The sequence below is a fragment of the Diabrotica virgifera genome, chromosome 10, assembly GCF_917563875.1.
Source record: "Diabrotica virgifera virgifera chromosome 10, PGI_DIABVI_V3a".
Taxonomy (NCBI): Eukaryota; Metazoa; Arthropoda; class Insecta; order Coleoptera; family Chrysomelidae; genus Diabrotica; species Diabrotica virgifera.
In genome coordinates this window covers 149,202,675-149,225,610 of record NC_065452.1, presented here as the reverse complement: position 1 = coordinate 149,225,610, position 22,936 = coordinate 149,202,675, and the positions used below count along the sequence as shown (strand labels likewise).

Sequence of the window (22,936 nt, the reverse complement as noted above, 5' to 3'; positions counted from 1 at the left end):
TATATACAAAACAGAACCAAGTCTGGGTGATCTAATATGTAATATTCATAGAAACTTATAAAATAATAAAGAAACTAAAAAACAATAAAGTGCCAGGGACAGACGGAATTTCAGTAGAATTATTAAAATAGAGGATCCAAACTCTGGGGAAGAATTCATTATCTGATAACATTAACCCTTTCGCTGTGGATGAGTTGAAAGACATTGTTCACTTGAGGCTGACGATATACTAATAAGTTATGTGCCTGTGCCGATGGCATCTAAAGACACCCTCCTGTGACAGCTAAAGGGTTAGTATGGACCAAGGAGCAAATGCCACAGAAATCGGTAGTTGGCCTATACAGCCAATATGTAAGAAAGCAGATAAGAGGGAATGCCATAATTATAGACCAATTACATTGCTAAATGTAGAATACAAAATTGTTTCTGGTGTTATTTATTTATTTATTTATACGGGCAAGCCCAATTCGGTAATACATTAATAAGATATTGATAATTACATTAATTGATAATTATATAAGAATAAAATGAGAGAGTACAAAACATTTAAAAAGACATGACAAAGTAAAATAATTACAAAACATTAATTACTAACAAATAACAAGGTTATGACATTGCTAAATATTTAATTTGGTTAAATGGTTCTTAAAAACATCAACAGAGTTACCAAAAAGTAGAAGGTCACTTAGGGAGTTAGCAAGTCTTAGTGTTCTAGGAACAAAAGTAAAATATGAGTAATTATATCTATGAAAAGAAATATGAAAGGTTTGAATTTGTCTTGTTGATCGTGGTGGAACAAACAACAATATTTTAGCAAGGAGTTCAGGGCAGTAATATATGCCATTGATAATATTAAACAATACTGTAAGATCTTTACGCTTCCTACGGACATCCAGAGAAGAGATATTCAAAAATCGTTCCATATCTGTATAATTATAATTGATGTGTTTTTTGAACCCAATATATCTAAGAAAATTATGTTGAACACTATCAAGTTTGTTCTTGAGGTGTAAATAATGTGGGGACCAAACTGGAGAACAGTAGTCAAGGTGCGTCCTGACTAAAGAACAATAGAGCATTTTAATAGCGAACACGTTCGTGAAATCACGAGTTGTCCTTTTAACAAAGCCAAGCATTTTCATGGATCTTTGAGTAATATTGTTGATGTGATGGTTAAAGCTAAGAGAGGAATCAAGAACAACACCTAAATCTTTAATTGAGTCTACCGTATCCAATAATTGATCATTTATGGTATAATTAAATACTGATAAATGATGATTCCGACAAAACCGGATAATGTGACACTTGTTGACATTCAAATCCATCCCATTATCAAGACACCAGTTGGCTAAATTATCTAAATCTGATTGCAATGATATTGCATCATCTTGATTATTAATGATTTGATAACATTTAAGATCATCAGCGAATAAGAGAGCATAAGTGTTAGAGAAGCAGGTGACGATGTCGTTAATATACAGGTTAAACAAAAGTGGACGCAAATGAGAGCCCTGAGGTACACCAGAGGTTACTAGAAAAGTGTTGGAGTAATGATGATTAACCCTAACCTGCTGTGTTCTATTTGTTAGGTAAATGCCCAACCACTTTAACACAGAACCTTCTATGCCATATAATTTGAGCTTATGTAACAAAAGATCATGGTTCACCCTATCAAAAGCCTTGGAGAAGTCAGTATACACTGAATCAATCTGCAACCCCCTCTCCAAATCTTCAGACAAGGTATCAACATAAAGCAACAAACTAAGTTCTGCTGATTTACCACAAGAAAATCCGAACTGTTGAGAATTTAGTATCCAAGAGCAGTCATAATTAAGGTAATCAGTAACAATACTCTCAAATACCTTGGGAATTGTGCCGAGAATAGAAATATGGGACGATAATTCGTTATGTCAGCTTTATTACCTGCTTTGTAAATTGGAGTGACATAGGATAGTTTCCAAAAGTCAGGAAATTTCCCCAACTGAAGGGATTTATTAAAAATATGATAAAGCGGCCGAGACAGAATAAAAGAGAATCGTTTAAGAAAAATGGGAGAAATACCATCTGGCCCAGGTCCCTTATTGACATTAAGAGTTGAAAGTTTTTCGTATATTTTTGAAATTGGTATAATATAGGAAGATACACAGACCTTAGACTGTATTAAATTGTCATTATGCTTAAGAGTTTTATTACTAAAAACTGACGAGAAATGGCTAGCAAATAAATTTGCAATATCGTTGCCATTAGAGGCTAGTGTATTGTTGAGTGACATTGAGACAGGCATACTATTATTTTCTTTCTTACTGTTTACAAATTTCCAAAAATTTTTTGGATTAGCTTGGATCGAAATCTCAGTTGAATGTATATAATTAGCATAACAATTTTTTGATAAAATTTTGCACTGAGCTCTAAGTTGACTAAAACCTCCATAATTCTCAGGAGACCTGTTACTCTTGTAAATTAAATGGGCAGTCTTTTTTTCACGTATTAATTGTGTAAGTTCACTAGAATACCAACCAGGAAATTTCTTTGTACAAACTTTTTTCAATGGAACATACATATTAAGCACACAGTAAAGAATATCATAGAAAGTACCTATCATCTCGGAAAGTTCTTTATCACTTATAAGACTGTCCCAATCAATTGCTTTTAAGTATTGATAAATGCAAGGAAGATTAGCTTCATGAAAATCATAGTAGTATTCACCATCACCTGCAGTAGTGTTTTGATCAAAGTGTAGCTGTAAGATAGTTTCAAGATATAATAATAGATTGTTAGAATACTCCAAAAATATAATTGGTGATTATCAAAATGGATTCAGGCCAAATAAAGCCACTACAAGCAATATTTTCTTACTAAGAATCATACAAGAAAAAGCTTATGAATACTACATAGAACTATATACAATGAAACTTGGATAATTCGAATTTCAGGGGACCGTTAAAAAAATTCAAATTATCCAAAAATTCGTATTAAAAAATAAATCAACAAAAACAAGGATTACCTACAAAAACATCTGCAAATGATAAATATCAGTAGTTGATCAAGATGGTTGGCTCGTGTGGAAAACAACCTGAAAACTATGAATGTAAGACAATGTAGGAGAAGGGCACAAGAGGCGTCTGAATGGAAGCCAGACAGGCAGGGCCGCCGAGAGGGATGAGCAGGCCCCGGTAAAAAGTGAAGGGCGGGCCCCCGGCAAAAAGTGAAGAGCGAAAAAATTGTTTAATTTTTATAGAAATAAAATTATAAATAATAAATAATAAGAAACATTTCAAATACATATAAATTTTATTAAATTTTGATTATACAAAATTTTATTCAATTTATAAGAGTGACATTATTTAGAATACAGGTGCTTTTGGAGTTTTCTGATTTGGCAAAAATCGCATGATTTTACCAAATCATTTTCAATTCACAAAGTTGAACGGCAGCTAACTGATCCTGTTTCATTCATTACCTCATAGCATTTTTTATGCCAAAAAGAAAACTAAAGGATCTTTCTGCTTCTGAGACTGTCACCGGTAATGTGCAAAATATTCTTAACACAATACCAATTCAAATTTGAGATGTTTAATTTTATTAAGCAAATCTATTGGAGAAAGTTGAGATTCACCAATATTATCCTTGTATATCGCTCTTAAATGAAAAATTTCATCTCTCATTTTTTCACTGATGTCTTCTTTATAAAACTATCGCAATACATCTATTAATTTTCTTCTTAATATTGTCGTCATCTTCATCTCGGAATATCCATAAAATGTTAAATAGCGAATGAATTTTATTTTCCGCATTAAATCTTCTGGTTAAATTGCTTATTATACAGGGTGTCCAGAAACTCTACCGACAAACGAAGACAGGAGATTCCTCAGATAATTTTAAGACAATTTAACCCAATTCACCTAGTCCGAAAATGCTTCCTAAGGGAGCTAGAGCTCTTTGAAGATGGCGTCATGTAATTAGTTTTTCTTAAATACCTTCAGAACGCTTCTATTTAGAAAAACGAAAATTGGTATGCTTATTTACTTTCCAGAAATGAATCGATTCCATCCATTGCGAATTTCTAGTACCGGTCATAGGCGTCCGTTTTGGGTAGGGCAACGGTTATTTTATCGCCTAACTTTTTTGTCTTTAATTTTTAAGCATTTCTGACTCTGAATTATTAAATTGTCAGGTATTCTAGTACTAAAAGGTGCTCTTACTCGATAGGTCGATAGGATACACCGTTTTCTAGAAAAATCGATTTGAAAATTTTTCGTTCTTTGAATTTCAAAAAAAAGATTTAAAAAAAACTATTTAGAAAGATGAAAACTGGTATATTCATTTATATTCCAGAGATTAATTGATTTCATTAATGGCGAATTTCTAGTACCGGTCATAGGCGTCCGTTTTATTTATTTATTTATACTGCACATTTACAGCAATGATGCCAATTATAAATGCACAGTTGGTCAATAGAAGGTAATAAGAACATACAATAATTTATATAATACAATAAATACACGTTAAAACAATAAATAAGGGTATCACAGTTTATGTAGCATAGTACTCTTTTTCATATTATATAGGTCAAGGTCTTCACTCACGATAAAATCGTTCATTGCCATTAAGCAGTTTGCCATGGGGGAGTTTGCATATTCTGGAGTTATTTTAAATAAAGTGTGTCTACATCTAAGTCTTTGGTCTGGTACATTAAAATTTATAAATGAAAGAATCGTAGGAGAATCTATGATTTGATAAACTATATTAAATATGAAAATGATTTGGGCATTTCTACGTCTTTCGCTCAATAACACAGTGTCAAAAAGCATTCTCTGCAAGTTATAGAAAACCTTAAAAGGATAAATCCCAAATTTCCTCAGATATAAAGACCTCAAAAATTTCTTCTGAATCCTCTCTATCATATCACCATGTGATATGGTGGAGGGACTCCATATGGTACAACAATATTCGAGTTTTGACCACACATATGCATTAAAAAGCTTAATTGTAGTGTCACAATAAAATTCTTTACTGGATCTTAGGATAAAGCCTAACTGTCTATGGCAATCATTAGTTAGTTTGAGAATGTGCTCATTAAAGGAGAAGTTGCTATTGGATAACACCCCTAGATCTCTGATTTTTGTTAACCTTTCAAGTTTTACTTGGTTAATAAAATAATCTGTTCTTATGATTTCTCGCTTTCTAGAAAAAGTCAATAGTTTACATTTTGACTCATTTAAGTTCAAATCATTATTTTTACAGAATGTGGATATACCTTGAATATCTTGTTGTAAATTAATACAGTCATGTTCGTTTTTTATTGTAAGAAATAATTTTAAATCGTCTGCAAATAGAAGAAACTTGGCAAACTTTATATAATCGGTGATGTCATTTATGAACATAACAAAAAGTAAAGGCCCAAGGATGGAACCTTGCGGTACACCTGACCTGGTTATAAAACTGTCTGAGTAGCAGTTCCCAAATTTGACTACATTAGTATGGTTGGTAAGGTAATATTCAAAAAATTTTATAAGCTTGTCAGAAAGTGCATATGACCTCAGTTTTTTTAATAGTACTGAATGATTTACTCTATCAAAGCTTTTGCTAAATCGGTAAAGATAACATCAACTTGAGAATTATTTATGGATGAAGCAATATAGTGACTGAAAATGCACAGATTTGTTTGAGTTGATTTTTTGTTTATGAAACCATGTTGTTCTTCCATTAAAGTTTTTGAAACATGAGTATACAGTCTATTGTACATAATTTTTCCAAGATTTTTGAAAGAGAAGGCAATACTGTTATAGGACGATGATTTGATATTAAACTCGTATTTCCAGATTTGTGGATAGGAGTTATTCTACCTGCCTTAAGCGCATCCGGAAACGTGCTTGTCTCTAAACATTTATTAAATATCATTTGTAGGCGATGTAACAGAACTTCTGAATACGCCTCAAACAGGTAAGAAGGAATCCCATCCACACCTATAGCTGCACTACTTTTTAAAGACTTAATTGCAATATTGATTTCTTCTAGAGTTATACAATCAACACATAATTGTTCAAGTCCATATTCCTTGTAGGAGTCTGTTATTATTAAATTAGTGTTAGAATGTACAGATTCAAAATAATGGGTAGGTCAACAGTTATTTTATAGCATAACTTTATTGTCTTTAATTTTTAAGTATTTTTGATACTAGATTATTCAATTATGAGATATTCGAGTACTAAAAGTTACTCTTGCTCTAAGTTGGTAAAATACATCGTTTTTTTAAATTTTTTTCAATTTTTTTTTTTTCAAATTCCCAAAACTAAAAACTTTCAAATCGATTTTTCTAGGAAACGGTGTGTCATACCGACTTAAAGTAAGAGTACCTTTTAGTACTAGAATACCTCACAATTTAATAATCCAGTATCAAAAATGCTTAAAAGTTAAAGACAAAAAAGTTATGCGATAAAATAACCGTTGGCCTACCCAAAACGGACACCTATGACCGGTACTAGAAATAGGCAATGGATGGAATCGATTCATTTCTGGAAAGTAAATATGTATACAAATTTTCGGTTTTCTAAATAGAAGCGTTCTGGAGGTATTTAAGAAAAACTAATTACATGGCGCCATCTTCAAAGAGATCTAGCTCCCTTAGGAAGCATTTTCAGACTAGGTGAATTGGGTTAAATTGTCTTAAAATTATGTGAGGAATCTCCTGTCTTCGTTTGTCGGTAGAGTTTCTGTACACCCTGTATAACAATATTAAATATTTCCCAGCGAAATTTTGCATCGGGCTCAAAATAATATTATCAGTCGCATCACTACTAGGCCCAGGCAAATCATCAAAAAATCTCACAGGCTTTTTGCGCCGTTTTTCTTTATTTGATGTAAATTCTGGATTTATTCCATAATTGCTGGTAACTAATTTAGATTCTTCTGATTTTTTATTTATTTATTTACGGACGAACCCATTTTACAAAATAAGTAGGTACAATTTTAAAACAAGTACGATAATTTAAAAAAATACAATTAACATGTTAAAGGTTTAAAACAAAATAAAACATTTATAAGCTAAAAATTACAAGACAATTAAACATTAAAGTACACAGACAAATAATATAAATAATAAACATAAAAGTAGGTACCTACATCTGATAATAACTGATAATAACCGTCATCAAGTGATATTTGACAATACGGCCTTGAATCTATTTAAGCTTGAGGAAAAGTCGAGTTCCTGAAATTGATTTGCAATTCTTTGGCTTTTTTTTGTAAATTTTCTAGAAGCAATGATATATTTTTAATCTCCATATCCATACCATAGTTTTATCTGACTGCACTGTAGTATTTAACTCATGTGATTTATTGCTGTTAAAATTTTAAACCAAATCAATCGAATTATGGACATAAAGTGAAGATAAAAAAAAAACGGGAAAAATTACGTCTTTGGTCTGATCGACGCCGGGCCCCTTACATCGCCGGGCCCAGGGCCGCTTTTAGGTCAATTGACGCCCTAGGCAATTCTCTAGTAGCCGCCCTTCACGCATGTACCATTTTTGCGAAAAAAAATTTGCAAGCAGATTTTTTAATTTAAATAAGAATACATAAAAATTGTCATTCCAGTTCGGTCACATCAGATTTCTTTCGTGATTTTTTCTTTGGAAAAATCATCTATAATGTCGTCATAATTTATCGCCTTTGTTACGTCACTTTCTATGGACAAAATCGACAAATTGTTAAGACGTTCTTGTGCCATACTGATCGGAAATTATTTTCATCACTATTTTAAATTTTTGACATTTTCGAAAATGACCTTTCAGCAGACACGTTGGTTGGCAACTGGGAGGCACAAATAAATGCGCAAAGCGAATCAAAATTAGGGAAAATATCTTTCAATCCACTCTTCTTTAAATATTTAGATATGTCAATTATTGGTGATTGGTGATTTTTATTGTGGTATCCAAATGAACCTTTAAGTGAATGCATTCATGTATGAATGATGTAGGTATCTATTAATGCAGTCAGTGAGGGTATTTGGCTCCGAATTCCATCCTACTTCATCAATTTACTTGATATTTTCACTGTAAGTAGGGAATAGCTCAAGAAACAAGTATATTATATCCTATGACGCTTTTAACTTAGGGGTGGTTCCCATCCGTTCTCGGGGGTGGAATTTTTTTTTATCAAACTAATACCGGCAGTGGCCAGATAACCTAATTCTAAGCAATAACTGTTTTATAAATTTTTTTGAAAACTCAATACTTTTTGAGTTATTCGTGGTTAAAAATTTGTCATTTTCATTGAAAAATGACACTTTTCAGAGACTGTTTTTTGGGAATACCATAAAAATTATGAATCTAACGAAAAAACTATATAAAACATTTTTGTAGTTTATGAAAAATCAGAGAGAGTCATTTTTTTATAAATCTTCTAGTTTTAATAAAAAAAAGAGATGTTAGGGGAAAAATTATTTTTGGGTGCATGCTCAAATCGGTGTATTCAACTTAAAATAACAGAGAAATTGTCGATTTTAGGGGTATAATGCTACAAATACCTTTTGTAGTGCTTGAAAAGACCTTAAAAACGAGAATAGTTAAATGTCGGTTACAATCAAAATAAGCGAGATGTGGTGCAAAAAAACTTATGACTAATGTATTTTAAGGAAAAATGAGAAGTATATTTAACCCCTCATCCGACCAGAATTTAAATGCATCATTTTTCTTCAATAATACCTTCTACTATAGTGTTATTTCTATATTCAAAAAGTTGGACGGGTTTAAAATGAATGGTTTTTGAAAAGAATAAGATTAAATTGTAGAACGCATTTTTAAATTTTGTTAAAAATCTTCCTTTTGCTCCATGTAATTCGAAAGTGATAAGAGATACGTAAAAAAATACCTGACGAAGATGTAGGTTTTCTTTTAGATAACAATTTTATTTTTCTTTCACTACTGTATCTCATTATCATTTTCGAGTTACATGGAGAAAAAGGAAGATTTAAAAAAAAATTAAAAATGCTCTCTATAATTTGATCTTATTTTTTCAAAAACCATACATTTTAAACCCATCCAACTTGTTGAAAATAGAAATAACACTATAGTAAAAGGTATTGTAGAAGCAAAACGATGCATTTAAATCTGGTGGATGAAGGGTTAAAATATACATACTTCGCATTTTATCTTAAAATAAATTAGTCATCCTTTTTTGTTGCACCATATCTCGCTTAGTTTGAATGTAATCGAAATTTAACAGTGCTGTCGTTTTAAAGGTCTTTTCAGGCAGTACTTACAAAAGATATTGATAGCATTATACCCTTAAAATCGACCATTTCTCTGTTATTAAGTTGAACACGACATCACTAAGTGTTGACATCACTAATTTAAAAATCGATGGAAACATCTTTCTTTTTGCTGATGATACCAGTATCACTTGGAGCAACTCAAATATTGCAACTCTTCATGCTACTATAACTTCTGATCTACTTACAATAAAAACCTGGTCTGACTCAAATTTACTCTCGTTTAACGTAGATAAAACAGTAGCATTGTCTTATAAAGGAGCTCTTCAACCCTTACCTCTTAATAACAGCCAGATCAGTACCGTTGATTCTGTAAAATTTCTTGGCATTTTTTTAGACAGCAATCTTAAATGGTCCCTCCATATCGATTTGTTACGGAAGAAACTCTCTTCAGCCTGCTATGCTATAAGATCTGTTTCGAATGAACTCAATTTAGCATCTTCCAAAATAACATATTTTTCTTTGTTCGAGTCACATCTTCGTTATGGTCTTCCTTTTTGGGGTTCTAGTACAGCTGCCCAATTCGATGTTATTTTCAAATTACAAAAAAGAGCTATAAGATATCTGTTTGGCCTCAGAAGAACAACACACTGCAGAAGTTACTTCAAAGATCACGGAATTTTAACCCTTCCATCTTTGTATATTTTAGAAACTGTTTGCTTAATTCGTAAACATCTACATGTCTTTCCACCAAGACCTAATCATCACTACTTCACGAGAAATTCTACGTTTGACGTCTATTTGCCGACCCCGTCCTCGGAGTTAGTAAAGAAATCGATATTATATTCCGCAAAAAAAATGTACAACCATCTCCCCCTACAACTAAAATCTGCACCATCTTTTCCCAAATTCCGTAAACTGACAAAAGCCTACCTGTCTGAAAGACCATATTATTCAGTAGAAGATTATTTTAGTCAATAACTAAGAAATTACAGTACCCTTTGCACAAGTAGTATTTTTATTATTTTTTTAACTATATTTGGGTGTCATATGCAGCAGCTTAACTTTTTAACTTTTAAACCTTTTTTATTAATTATTAGGTAGACTATGGATTTGCAATTTATTTAAATTTTTGCAATTGATTATTTCTGTTTTAACTTCGATTTATTTATTTATTTTATTTAACTTATTGACGATTTATGTAATTTTAGTAAATTGGATTGTTACTGTTTTGTTTTTTTTACTATTTATAAGCTTTGTCGATAAAATTGTAAAATTTTTCATGGCAATAAAGCATATTTCTATTCTATTCTCTAACACACCTATCTGAGCATGCATAAAAAATTTCTTTTTATCTACCATATCTCTTTTTATGTTATCACTAGAAGACTTATGTAGGAACGAATCTCTTTGATTTTTCATAAGCTACAAAAATGTATTATATAGTTTTTTTCGGTAGATGCATAATTTTTAAGGTATTCTCAAAAAACCGTCTGAAATGGCGACCTTTTTCAATGAAAATGGCAAATTTTCAACCACGAATAACCCAAAAGGATTCAGTTTAAAAAAAAAAAATTATAGAACAGTGCGCCTGCCACCTTTGCGGTGCTGCCGACGGCCCAATAATCCCTAAATTTACGACTTCTGTCCGTTTTGAATGAATAGTGTTAAGAAAAATTTGTTTTCTAAAATGAATGCCCACTTATATTCCATTGATGGATGCACCATGTACTTAAATGTTATTCGATTTAAATTTTTATATACAAATATTTTTGAAGTTATACTTCTTTACGGGCGTAATGACGGTGAAATTTTATATGGGAAAACCTAGCGACCGGGCGCATGCGCATTATAACTTTGTTCTGATTGGATGTTCAAATGACATGACAAAAATTATCCAATATGGCAGCTGTGGCACAGCTGTGGGACTGTGCATGGTTTGGTTATAATGTATGCTTGTTGCGTTTTAAAATTTGTAGGAAGAGAAACAACAAACAAAAAGTTAGTTAATGGTTATACTGCCTTTTTAAATAGTTTTCATATTATATTTTTGGACTTATTTACATAGAAGAGATGATTGTTGCATGCCAATGTGAAAGCTCATCAAACTGTGCCTAGTATGAGTGCCGCAGATCTCGCTTATTCAAAGCTAAAGAATCTTTCACTGGTAAGTGTTTTATAAATAGTTGATCAAATTTTGTTATGATATTTGAACATAGCCACTTTGCACGACGCAAGTGATTGCGAAATTTATTAGTCGTTATACGGGCTCCGATACCTACCTTGAACCTACCAAAATACATAAGTAGTATGTAATACTTTCATTTACATAATTTGATTACCATCAAAATTTCTATCAATATTCACCTAATATATTGTCTTCTTACTCTATGTTTTGTTGTATTTTTTCAATTCTAAATCATTTCAATTCAAAATCAAAATAATTTGATTTACATAAGTTAAAAATGTCAAAAGGTTAATCTGTTTAGTTAGACGATCTTCGCACATAATGACAAGCTGTCTCTGTGGCGAAGTTTTAATGCGGGTGAATCCCAATACAACGCAAATACCAGCCGCGTGGTAAGTTGGTTCGAATCCCAATAGAAACTTTTATTTTTTTATTTTTTTTTTATACATTTTATGATTGTAAGTATATTTATTATACAGAGAGAGTCTGTAAAGTGGAATAAATTCAATATCTCAAATACTAATTGTTTTTTTGGAAAATGCTCAGACCCGTCGATTAGTATTTCAAATTGTCCTTTTTGACATTCAATAAAAATTTATACAGGGTGTCCCAATTTAGAGATATGACGTCATCGTCGATTTTCTTAAATGGCAACACTGTCATTTTGATAGCTAATTTGATAGGGTTTGTAAAGTTATACATAACTGCAAAATATCAAATTTTTATTCTCTACCATTTATAAGATAATAGAAAATAACAAAGTTATATCTGTAATTTGGAATATATTCAATAATTAAAATACTAACTGTTTTTTTGAAAAATGCTCAGACCCGTCGATTAGTATATCAAATTGTCATTTTTGACATATAATAATAATGTATACAGGGTGTCCCAATTTAGAGATATGACGTCATCGTTGATTTTCTTAAATGGCAACACTATCATTTTGATAGCTATTTTGATAGCGTGTGTAAAGTTATACACATCTGAAAAATTTCAAAATTTTATTCCCTACCATTTACAAGATAATAAAAAATAACAAAGTTATGAAGAACAAGAAGTAATCAAATAATAATTGAATTTATTTATTTCAATTAAGCAAATGCTCATAACGTTGCCCATTGACAATTTGACAATAATTGAGGGCAACATTATGAGTTTTTGCTTAATTTATTGAAATAATTAAATTCAATTATTAGTTGATTACTTCTTTTTCATAACTTTGTTATTTTTTATTATCATCTAAATGGTAGAGAATACAAATTTGAAATTTTGCAGTTGTGTATAACTTTACACACCCTATCAAAATAGCTATCAAAATGACAGTGTTTCCATTTAAGAAAATCAACGATGATGTCATATCTCTAAATTGGGACACCCTGTATACATTATTATTATATGTCAAAAAGGACAATTTGATATACTAATCGACGGGTCTGAGCATTTTTCAAAAAAACAGTTAGTATTTTAATTATTGAATATATTCCAAATTACAGATATAACTTTGTTATTTTCTATTATCTTGTAAATGGTAGAGAATAAAAATTTGATATTTTGCAGTTATGTATAACTTTACAAACCCTATCAAATTAGCTATCAAAATGACAGTGTTGCCATTTACGAAAATCGACGATGACGTCATATCTCTAAATTGGGACACCCTGTATACATTATTATTGAATGTCAAAAAGGACAATTTGAAATACTAATCGACGGGTCTGAGCATTTTCCAAAAAAACAATTAGTATTTGAGATATTGAATTTATTCCACTTTACAGACTCTCTCTGTATAATTTTATTTTCAGAAAATACGTATTTAGTTAAAAAAATTTCCGACAATTAATGTTCAGAAATCATTTGTGGCATTTTTAATGTGTTTTTTGGCACTGTTTTAATAAAAATGTTTGAGAAGTAGTAAGTATAAATTAATTTAATATTTAAATAAAATATAAATAAAAAGTATATTAATTTCGTTTATAATCATATAATAGAAGTATAACTTCTTACGTGTGTACAAAGTACACACACATTCTTTTTTTGTACAGTATTTTTGCCGCCCTCTCATAATTTGCTGCCCTAGGCAACCGCCTATATTGCCTAATGGATAAAGCAGCCCTGGCCGGGCCCCGGTAAAATGTACCGGCTGTACCGCCCTCTCGGGGCCCTGCAGACAGGCAAAGACCCATCCAGAGTTATGATGCCAAAAGAAGAAGCAAAAAATGACAGGAAGAGCCTTTTAGCATCTAATAAGATAAAATTAACAATCAAATACCAAAATCTAGTAAAGTAAATCTTTTATTTATAATCTACACCTTCGTCTTTTGTCTTTTACTATTATATTATTATATACCTAATAATCATAATATTTTAGCTATAGATAATACCGGTTTAAACTGTTTAATTTAGGGGGTCATATCTATCAAATATCAAAATTGGAAACAAGTTCAGTAGATTACTCAAATAAAAGGTAAACAATTAAGTATGTATTTCAATATAATCTAATCTAACATGGTTAGCATAAACAGAAGCTAAAAATAACAAATTATAATTCATTTGCTATATCCTACCAATTTTATTATAAGATTTTAATACAAATTTGGACATTTGTGAAAAACAGTACTCAATATTTTGATCCACAAAAAACTGCAATTAAAATCAAATAACCAACAATAGTACTTCTTTTTTATATAGGTACATATACTAAAAAAGTTCATTATCATAAATTTGTTATTATTTTGTTATCAATGGATATGACTAACTTTCTATCAGAATTAAAGGTGTTGAAGATTGTTTGCATATTATTTTACATTTCACAAACACATACAACAAATTTATTTTTGTATAATGACCCAAAAATTGTTTGAATTCCTCAGTTTTAGAAATTGGTGAAATATTTGAGTTATTTAGTCCATCTCTATATAAACCTAGGCATATTTATAATTAATTTTAAAATATATAACAATAACAAAACTGTTATAATTGTTGAAATATAGGTGAATGACAGCATGCTACTTGATTGAATTGCAAAATCACATATTTAACAAACCTGAGTGTTGTTTACGGGAAATCCATGATTCAGCACAGGAATTCTGTCTTTGCTCTAGTCTAAATCCAGGTTTTGATTCGTTAAAAACCAATATTCTGGCTGAATTTGATCGAGGTCGTGGTTTCACCCCCTTGTCTTCCATCTATTACCCCAAACCAAGAATTTTACATAACTAATTTTACAACCATACCATTCAACAATTGTGACATTATTTTACCACACAACACTATTTGTTTTATGTTATAAAATGTTCTATAGGCCATATTTTTTACATTTAAAAGTTTATTTTTGAGCAATTACTAAATATGTACTTAAATTTAGTCAACAATGATTCATCTTAGAACGACAAACTAGCACAAAGGCTATCTGAAAACGGCAGAATTTCAGGGAACATAAACATATGCTATGTCATAATCAATTCTTAATTGATAGTTGTCAGTGGTTGTCAGTGTCATGTTAAGCTAGAGATGGGACAACTTGTTAGTAACAAGTTGTTACTTTACTTTTCACGTCGATTTAATCGATCAATACAATTAAATTCTGACTCCTCATACCGCGATTTATGAAAACATCTTGCAACCTCCGCAAATTTATATTATAAAGTAAGAATGTACTCTATTACGCAAGTTATTGAGAAAAAAAATAGCCGTCAATAAAGAAGTTCACCTGGTGTACGTAGACTCCGTAGACTTACAAAAAGCATATGACAGGGTGCCCCTCAGCAAACTATACACGGATCTACAGACCGAGCGAGTCTCGTAAATTGCACGGCTTCGAGCCACGCTTCACGCAACCGTATTTGCGTACTTGTGTTTTGAGTTGCGTGGTCGTGCTCTGGTCGAGTGGAGTTATAATTTACCAAATTTAAATATAATCGTTTCTACTGATTCATGATTCATAATATGTATACTATAATATAATATATTAAAGTTTTTAAATATTGCTAATATTATTAAAGTTTTTAACATTGTATTTTAATATACTTTGTTTTATTAATAATAATATTACCTAAGTATTGCACCTTGTTCAAAAAAAGTTCAAGATAAATACCGTGGTTTTTTCATATGAAAATGCAAAGCAAAATATACAATTTGCAGAGCATGTAAATGCTTGTTTTTTGATAAAATAATACAAATTGTATGTAGGTAGGTAGAGTAGCAAAGCGTTGAGTAGTTTAGCAAAAGTAGCTACGCCATCTGAGACACGATAAGGATGAAATTAGTTTTATATTTTCTTTTCTCATGGAGCATGCATGATGGAGAGTTTTTTAAAATACGTAACAAAGCATGTTGTTTTGTTATCTATGTTGCAAATATGTTGTTTTTGTTTCAATTTACAAAATATGTTGTTTTCAATACAAGTACCTAATTGTTGTTATTATTTACTGAGCATTTAGAATTTTGACTAACGCTCGATTTCATAATAAAGTTAAAGTGTGTGTTGCCTTAAAAAATGTAATTGTTACAGTTAAAGAAAACTTTAAATTTAAAGTCCACTTTAACTTTATTAATATAAAGAAATTTTATAAACTTTGGAAAATAGCATTTCAAAAAAAGTACTGTTAATTATGCTGTATTTTTTATTTTTTCTCAAAAAATAAAACAAAACTTATTTTAAAACATATATTATATTATACTGACACATAAAAAAATAAATTATTTTTGAATTAAAACTTGTGCAGCTAGCATATTGCCTTCTTCTGAGGACGGCTTTTGCAATTTTGAACTTTTCTTTGCCATTTTAATTTTTTTTTGTTGGAAAAAATTTCCTTTGGGGTATAATTTTTTTATTGGAGGGTATTCTGGATGTGGATGGAATATGGAAAACCCAAATTGATATCTTTTTGATTTCTTATAGCATCTATGGTGGGTTTTATCGGGACTACAATTTTTTGTACAGCCTTTAATTCTTCGAAAGAAACTAAATCATTTATTTGCCCTGTTACATTCTTTACCAAACACCCTGTATAAAATATGATATTACCTGGATGTTTTCTTTTTACATGTGCCGTCAAGTTAGAAGATTTCGAAAAGTTTATGTTACACTTAGTACAACGATTCATTTTCTACTTACAACAAAAAGAACACTTTGAAAATAAAACAAAAGTTTAAATTATAAACACAACACTAAATAAATAATTTCTCACAACGGTCAAAAACCACACTTAAAAGTTTTAGAAAATTCACACCACAGAATCAATTTACTCAAATTTTCAAACACCTCACCTGACACCAAGGTTAATAGATTAGGGCGTAGGTTGTCTCATAACTGTAGACCAATCAAAGGCTGGCTTTTTAAAGGCGGGAATACGTCATCCGTACGACAATTTTAAAATTGTCATAAGAGTCAATGCTAATAAAAGGTTCAAAAACTTAGGTTTTGCAATATATTTTGAGATTTTCTTGGGTATAGGTATATTTAAGTGGTTCTTATATTGGTAATTATATCAATTTTTCCCTTAAAAATCAATAGTCTGCTAACAAAAAACTAGAATTCATTTAACACTTATTATGTATGTTTTAAATGGAGAAAACAATTTAATTAGCACAAAAATCCAAAAAAATAGAAGAAAAAGTTTAAAATCAAAAATACTAATATGTAGGTACTTACTTATTATGTTTTTCGTGGAATGTGCAGCACTTTTATCATTTTTGGTGGTATGCAACAACAAAAGAACGAATAATATAAATAATTTATTATTAGGTTAAAATATAAAAAAGACGTAACATAATATTAACATATTCAGACACGAGGAAATGTTTGCTACCTATTTTCTTATGTTTAGAGGCCCATTTATCTTGTAACATTTTATTATCCATTATTGTTTGATAATTTAAGGTATTTGGGAAATGTCCAAAAACATTATTTTGTTTCCATCTTGTTCAGGAATTTTGGAGTTGCTTTTACATATAGCTATGCTACAATTGTTACCACCACTCATCTAAAAAATGTTTTATTATTATAACATACAAAACTACATATTATTATGTGTAATATTATAATTGTTAAACTAACCTTACACGGTTACGAAAACACACTTCACAAGTCATTACTGCCTTTGTATAGGACCCAAATAAGTAATTATAGTAATATAGTCCTTATATGCTTAAAAACTCAACAAATATTAAACAAATAAACGATATTATAAGAAAATTCCACAAAAATATGCGGAAATATAACCACATACAACTGTCAAACTTGACTTTGTCGTACGAGTGACGTAGGCATTCCCCTCCCTCTCGCTTCCGCCCACATAGTTATGAGATAACCTAACCCCTATCTATGAAACAAGAATCTACAGGTCGAGCAAGTCTCGTAAATTTCACGATTGCGAGCCACGCTTCACGCAACCGTGTTTGCGTACTTGTGTTTCGAGTTGCGTGGTCGTGCGGAGTTATATTTACCAAATTTAAATCCGTTCCAACATGCTGTCAAAATTAAGTCAATATGGCTACTGGCATAGCCACCCGTAAAGTAAAGGTGGCTATGCTACTGGGTGTAAAAGATAAATCTTATTCTATCTGTTCTTAATGAGTTTTAGATAATTTTAGTTGTATTTCTTTGTAATTTTGTGTTGTACAAAGATTAATTTAACATTTTCTATGGAAGTATTAATTTAGAAAGATAATATGCTTCATTGGTGTTGTGTTTTGAAGTGTGAAATGCAATTGTGATAAAGTCAAGATAAAGTTCACTTTTAAACTGAACTAAATAAGGTATCTGAGAGACAACAATGGTTAAATGCAATACAATGTACAGGTTTTACTAGCGAAATGAAAATTTTCCTGTCCTGTCTGCTGTAATCATTTTATATCTGGTAAGTTACAATTACAACAGTAATGATTTTTGAAGATGTTAACATTTTAATCTTATAGGAAAACCAGCCGACTTAATCGATAATAACAATCTCCAGATTGGGTTCCTTCAATAAATATGGGCTATAAACACAATGAAATAAGTTCCCCAAAATCTAAAATGGAGTGGTATCAAAGGAGAATTAAAGGAAAAAATATTCATATTGAAGTTATTTATAAGGCACTGGACTGTCTTAAATTCTACAATAATACTAGGTGGGTAAATGATTTTAGACATTTTTCATTAAGAGTAGATTAAGATTAAGTAGATTTTCATTCAGTAGATTTAAGACTTGTTTACACAGGTAGAGTAATGATGCAAGTACTTGATAGAGTAGAGTAACTACCTGTAAAAATGCTCAGCACAGTAGAATAGCTGGTAGAGTTTATAGTTGGAGTTAAAGTAGAGTGACTAGCAACCTATGGCAAAGTAACTACTCTATGACCACCACTACTGCCAAAATGTCTACTCGGCTGCACACTCTACCCATGGAACACGCTCAATTATGGCAGAATAGAGTAGGTAGGAGAGTACATGGGGGCGCTGTCATTCTGGCTGGAATTGTGTTTTGTGTAAATAGTGAAAATGAAGTTCACCGAAGATGAAACTTTAAAACTTGTAGAGCTATAATACGGCGAATACCAGTGTTTATGGAATTTAGGTAGTGTATACTACAGAAATAAAAGTTTGCAGCAAGCTGCGGAGGATGAAATCGTCAAAAGAATGGCAAAGGGGGCTTTGGAGTAAACGAGCTTAAGCAAAAAATTAAGAATTTAAGGTGCACTTATAATCAAGAGTGTTTAAAAATACAAAAATCGGTTTCACTATACTAGCATCAGTACTATACTTGTACTCTCCTCATGTGAATGGTATCAAGCCATTTTTGGTAGAGTACTACCGCTACTCTACTCTCCTCAAAACTCTACCCATGTAAACAAGTCTTTAGAAACAGTGGAAAATGAGGTAGCTAGTAGAGTAGTAGTAGAGTAAAATATACTGGTTTAGCAAATTACAATGTTTTAAGGTAATACAGTAGCGATAAACAGGTAGCCAAAACGTGTTCCAAGATTGTCACTGTAATTTTGATTATTTTTTCGAGGCATTTGGCACACGTATTCGTAAAATAATAAAGAATGGCGGTACAGAGCCCAATTTGAAAAATATATTAATATGTGGAAATTACTCTGTAATTATACAATATTTAAAAAACGAGCCTGTACCGCCATTAAGAAGAACAAAAAAATACACTTTCTTCAAATAAACTTTTTTATCCGATGCCTAGATTTTGTGTAATTTTGGAACTACTAATGAAATAAAAAATTTTAGTAGTTCCAAAATAACACAAAATCGGATAAAAAAGTTGTATTTGAAGAAAGTGTATTTTTTTGTTCTTCTTAATGGCGGTACAAGCTCGTTTTTTTATATTATATTTAATTACAGAGTAATTTCCACATAATAATATATTTTTCAAATTGGGCTCTGTACCGCCATTCTTTATTATATTACGAATATGTGTGCCAAATATCTTGAAAAATATTCAAAATTACAGCCGCAATCTTGGAACACATTTTCGCTACCTGTTGATCGATACTGTTTCCTCTTAAGATAGTTTTAATAGTTATTTATGATATAAGTATTAAAAGTACAATTTTAAGACGCGCATGTGAAAGTTAACTTGAAAAAATAATTTTATTAATGTTTTGACTTCCACATCAGATGTCATTGTCAAAATACAAAATATTTATTATTATTAGGTTTGTTCTAGCAAACAGTCAAACTAGTCACAAACCATCAGCAAACAGTTGGTCAGTAAAAGAACATAATACAGTCACCAGTGCGATCCCCTCTACTCGCGCTGGTCCACTATTCGCTGATGGTTTCAAACTGATGCTAGAACAAACCTATTATTATTATGCATATCATTATCTGTAAATAATATTTCTTCTGATTGTTAATTGTAAAGGATAGAAAAATTACCATTTATTTCATTTTTTTTAGAATCAGCTGAGAGAAGTGGTCTACAAAAAACCAGGAAGGAAACGGAATATGTGGCTACGAAAGGCAAAAGAAAGGTTTACAAAGCAAATGTGACACATTTTTTTGAAATATTTAGGAATATCAGTAAATTGCATTAAAAAAATGTATGGAAAGATTTTGTTCAATAAAAATGTTTATATTTATCAAGGATGTATTATTTGGTATGGCCACATATCGTCAGTGATGTAATAATACATCCTATCTGTTTTTTCATGAGTTTTGTAAGAGAGACTAAAAACTTGTCTTAGGGTCACCTCCTGTTTTCATATGATATTTTTTGACTTGTTTTGTAGTAAATTAAACTATCTATGAACTACAAAACAAGTCAAAACTTGCATATGAACACAGGAGGTGACCTTAAAACATGTTTTTCCATCTCTCATACAAAACTCATGAAAAAACAGATAGGAGGTATTGTCACATCAGCAAGGATGTACAGTGATAAGTGCCCTAATAACCGGCAAAATATGGGCAACATATTTAGTTGTGAGATAAAAAGAAATGAAACTAGTTGAGCTGGGAAATTTAGCGAAATTAACCTTTAAATTTACGTTATATTGATCCCACCTTTACACATATCGGAGGAGTATGTCAACTAAAACTGTCACTGTGACAGTGGTAGTTTCCAAACTCGTCTGATACGTCTGAAGGTGGTACACAATCAATACAATCTAAATGTATAAGTTAATATCGCTAAATTTCCCAGCTCAACTAGTTTCATGTCTTTTTATCTCACTACTTAATACATCTTTTGTGCTATTTTGCCGGTTATTAGAGCGCTCATCACTGTATTTCTGGTATATCCAGGGAATGTCTACAAAATATATTTTGAATGTCCAGAGAACATTCGTGGACATTCATGGAATGTTCCAATAAGACATTCAGGTAATGTTTAAAATGCTGACAGGATTTTCCTGGGATGTTCAGGGAACATGTTTTCGGGGATATTCCAGGAATTTTTCAATGTCTGTGTACCTTCTATGGACCTATATGGAATATTTTGGTGTTATTACCGCCGCACTCCACTTGCGATTTGTAATCAGGAAGATTGAACACATTGTTTCAAATACAAGTCAATCCATTTGTGACTAAATAATCATGGATTGACTTCTATTTGAAAGAATGTGTTCAATCTTCACAACTACAAATCGCAAGTGGAGTCCGGCGCTTAGGGCTACTTCTTCTTCGGTATTATGTATTATACTACAGAAATCAGGAACTTTCCTTCTAAATATATGTATGCATCTTGGCCATCAAACATATTCTTCCAAACATTTTTTTAAGGGGTTACATAGGTCTTATGGGTAAAAAAAGTGACTTTTTTAAAAAATTATATCTCGAAAACTAAAATTTATTTTTATTTATAATTGGAACATGTAAAAGTATAGTACTTAAGGTAGTCTCAAAAAAAGTTTCAGCCAAAAATATTCATTTTTGTAGAGTTTAAGTTTTTTTTGCGTTGGCAGCATAACTAGTCTCATCTGAAATCAAAAAGTTTCTTGTAGTTTATACCTCTGGCTAGAATATGAATGAAGGAATTAAAAAAAATGAAATTTGAAGATTTTACATAAGTTTAAACACATTTTTGACCCCAATTTTTCTCATTTTTAAAGTAGTTTTTTTTATAAAACAAAAATGACCTCATCTAATAAAAAATCCTTTGTTCATTCACTAGCCAGAGGTATAAACTACAAGAAACTTTGATTTCAGATGAGACTGGACTTGTTATGCTGCTCACTGCAAAAAAGGGCTGTTGTCGAAAAATTGCAGTCAACTCTACAAAAATGAATATTTTTGGCTGAAATTTTTTTGAGAGTACTATACTTTTACATGTTTCAATTATAAATAAAAATAATTTTTAGTTTCCAAGATATAATTTTTTTAAAAAGTCACTTTTTTTACCTGCAAGACAACTTAACAAATTGTTGATTTCAAATTGTAACAATTGTTTTGCAAAGTATGCTGCCCTCTTGTATTTTCTGTGTTATCTGTTATCTTCATCATACAATTACTTCATCTAAAAACTTTCTGCGATATATTCGCAACAACAAAAACAAACAAAAAAAAATAAAACAAAAGTTTAACCACCTTCACACCACAGAATCAAGCAATCAAGTTACACAAATTTTCAAACACCTCACCTGACAGCGTCTCAAGTACGATTGCGCGAATTGGTAAATATAACTCCGCACGACCACGCAACTCGAAACACAAGTACGCAAACACGGTTGCGTGAAACGTGGCTCGCAATCGTGAAATTTACAAGACTTGCTCGACCTGTAGATTCTTGTATCTATGAACCTTGACCTGACACAGTGTCTCAGTCTCAAGTACGATTGCGCGAAGCCGTGCAATTTACGAGACGCGCTCGGTCTGTAGATCTAAGTGCAAACTATGGTCAACCCCATGATACTATAAATAACGAGATAGTACCTTCCCGTAGCGCAAAATACGCCCGAGTTCGTGCATTATGACGTAACTGGAGACCGGAAGTTGAATTTGAATTCTTGTTAAGTTAAATGGGATTTGTATGCATTCTGTGATGAAATTATTCAATTAGCAAAATAACATTAAACTTCATGGTATTCGAAAAAAATTT

At 31.1% G+C, this 22,936-nt stretch overlaps 1 protein-coding gene and 2 long non-coding RNA genes across 5 annotated transcripts in view; 1 reads left to right on the top strand and 2 right to left on the bottom strand.

The window, feature by feature from the left end:
• Positions 1 to 14,828, bottom strand: part of LOC114331299 (microtubule-associated serine/threonine-protein kinase 3) — an 82,672-nt gene extending 67,844 nt beyond the window's left edge. For 2 of the 3 annotated variants that reach the window (XM_028280823.2, XM_028280824.2), the window contains exon 1: positions 14,446 to 14,828. In XM_028280823.2, the coding sequence (XP_028136624.1) occupies positions 14,446 to 14,587 (142 nt within the window). In that variant the 5' untranslated portion in view covers positions 14,588 to 14,828. The remainder of the gene's footprint in view (positions 1 to 14,445) is intronic. The other variant, XM_028280825.2, reaches the window with a different exon arrangement.
• A 2,297-nt stretch (positions 14,829 to 17,125) lies between these two features.
• On the bottom strand, positions 17,126 to 17,711 carry LOC126893253 (uncharacterized). Its single transcript, XR_007701096.1, has 2 exons — positions 17,461 to 17,711; positions 17,126 to 17,386 (listed from the first exon to the last, which is right to left on the bottom strand). It is a non-coding gene; the product is annotated as an uncharacterized LOC126893253 (long non-coding RNA).
• Positions 17,712 to 17,765: 54 nt separating this feature from the next.
• LOC126893254 (uncharacterized) lies at positions 17,766 to 20,480 on the top strand. Its single transcript, XR_007701097.1, has 2 exons — positions 17,766 to 18,515; positions 20,299 to 20,480. It is a non-coding gene; the product is annotated as an uncharacterized LOC126893254 (long non-coding RNA).
• The last annotated feature ends 2,456 nt before the right edge of the window (positions 20,481 to 22,936 follow it).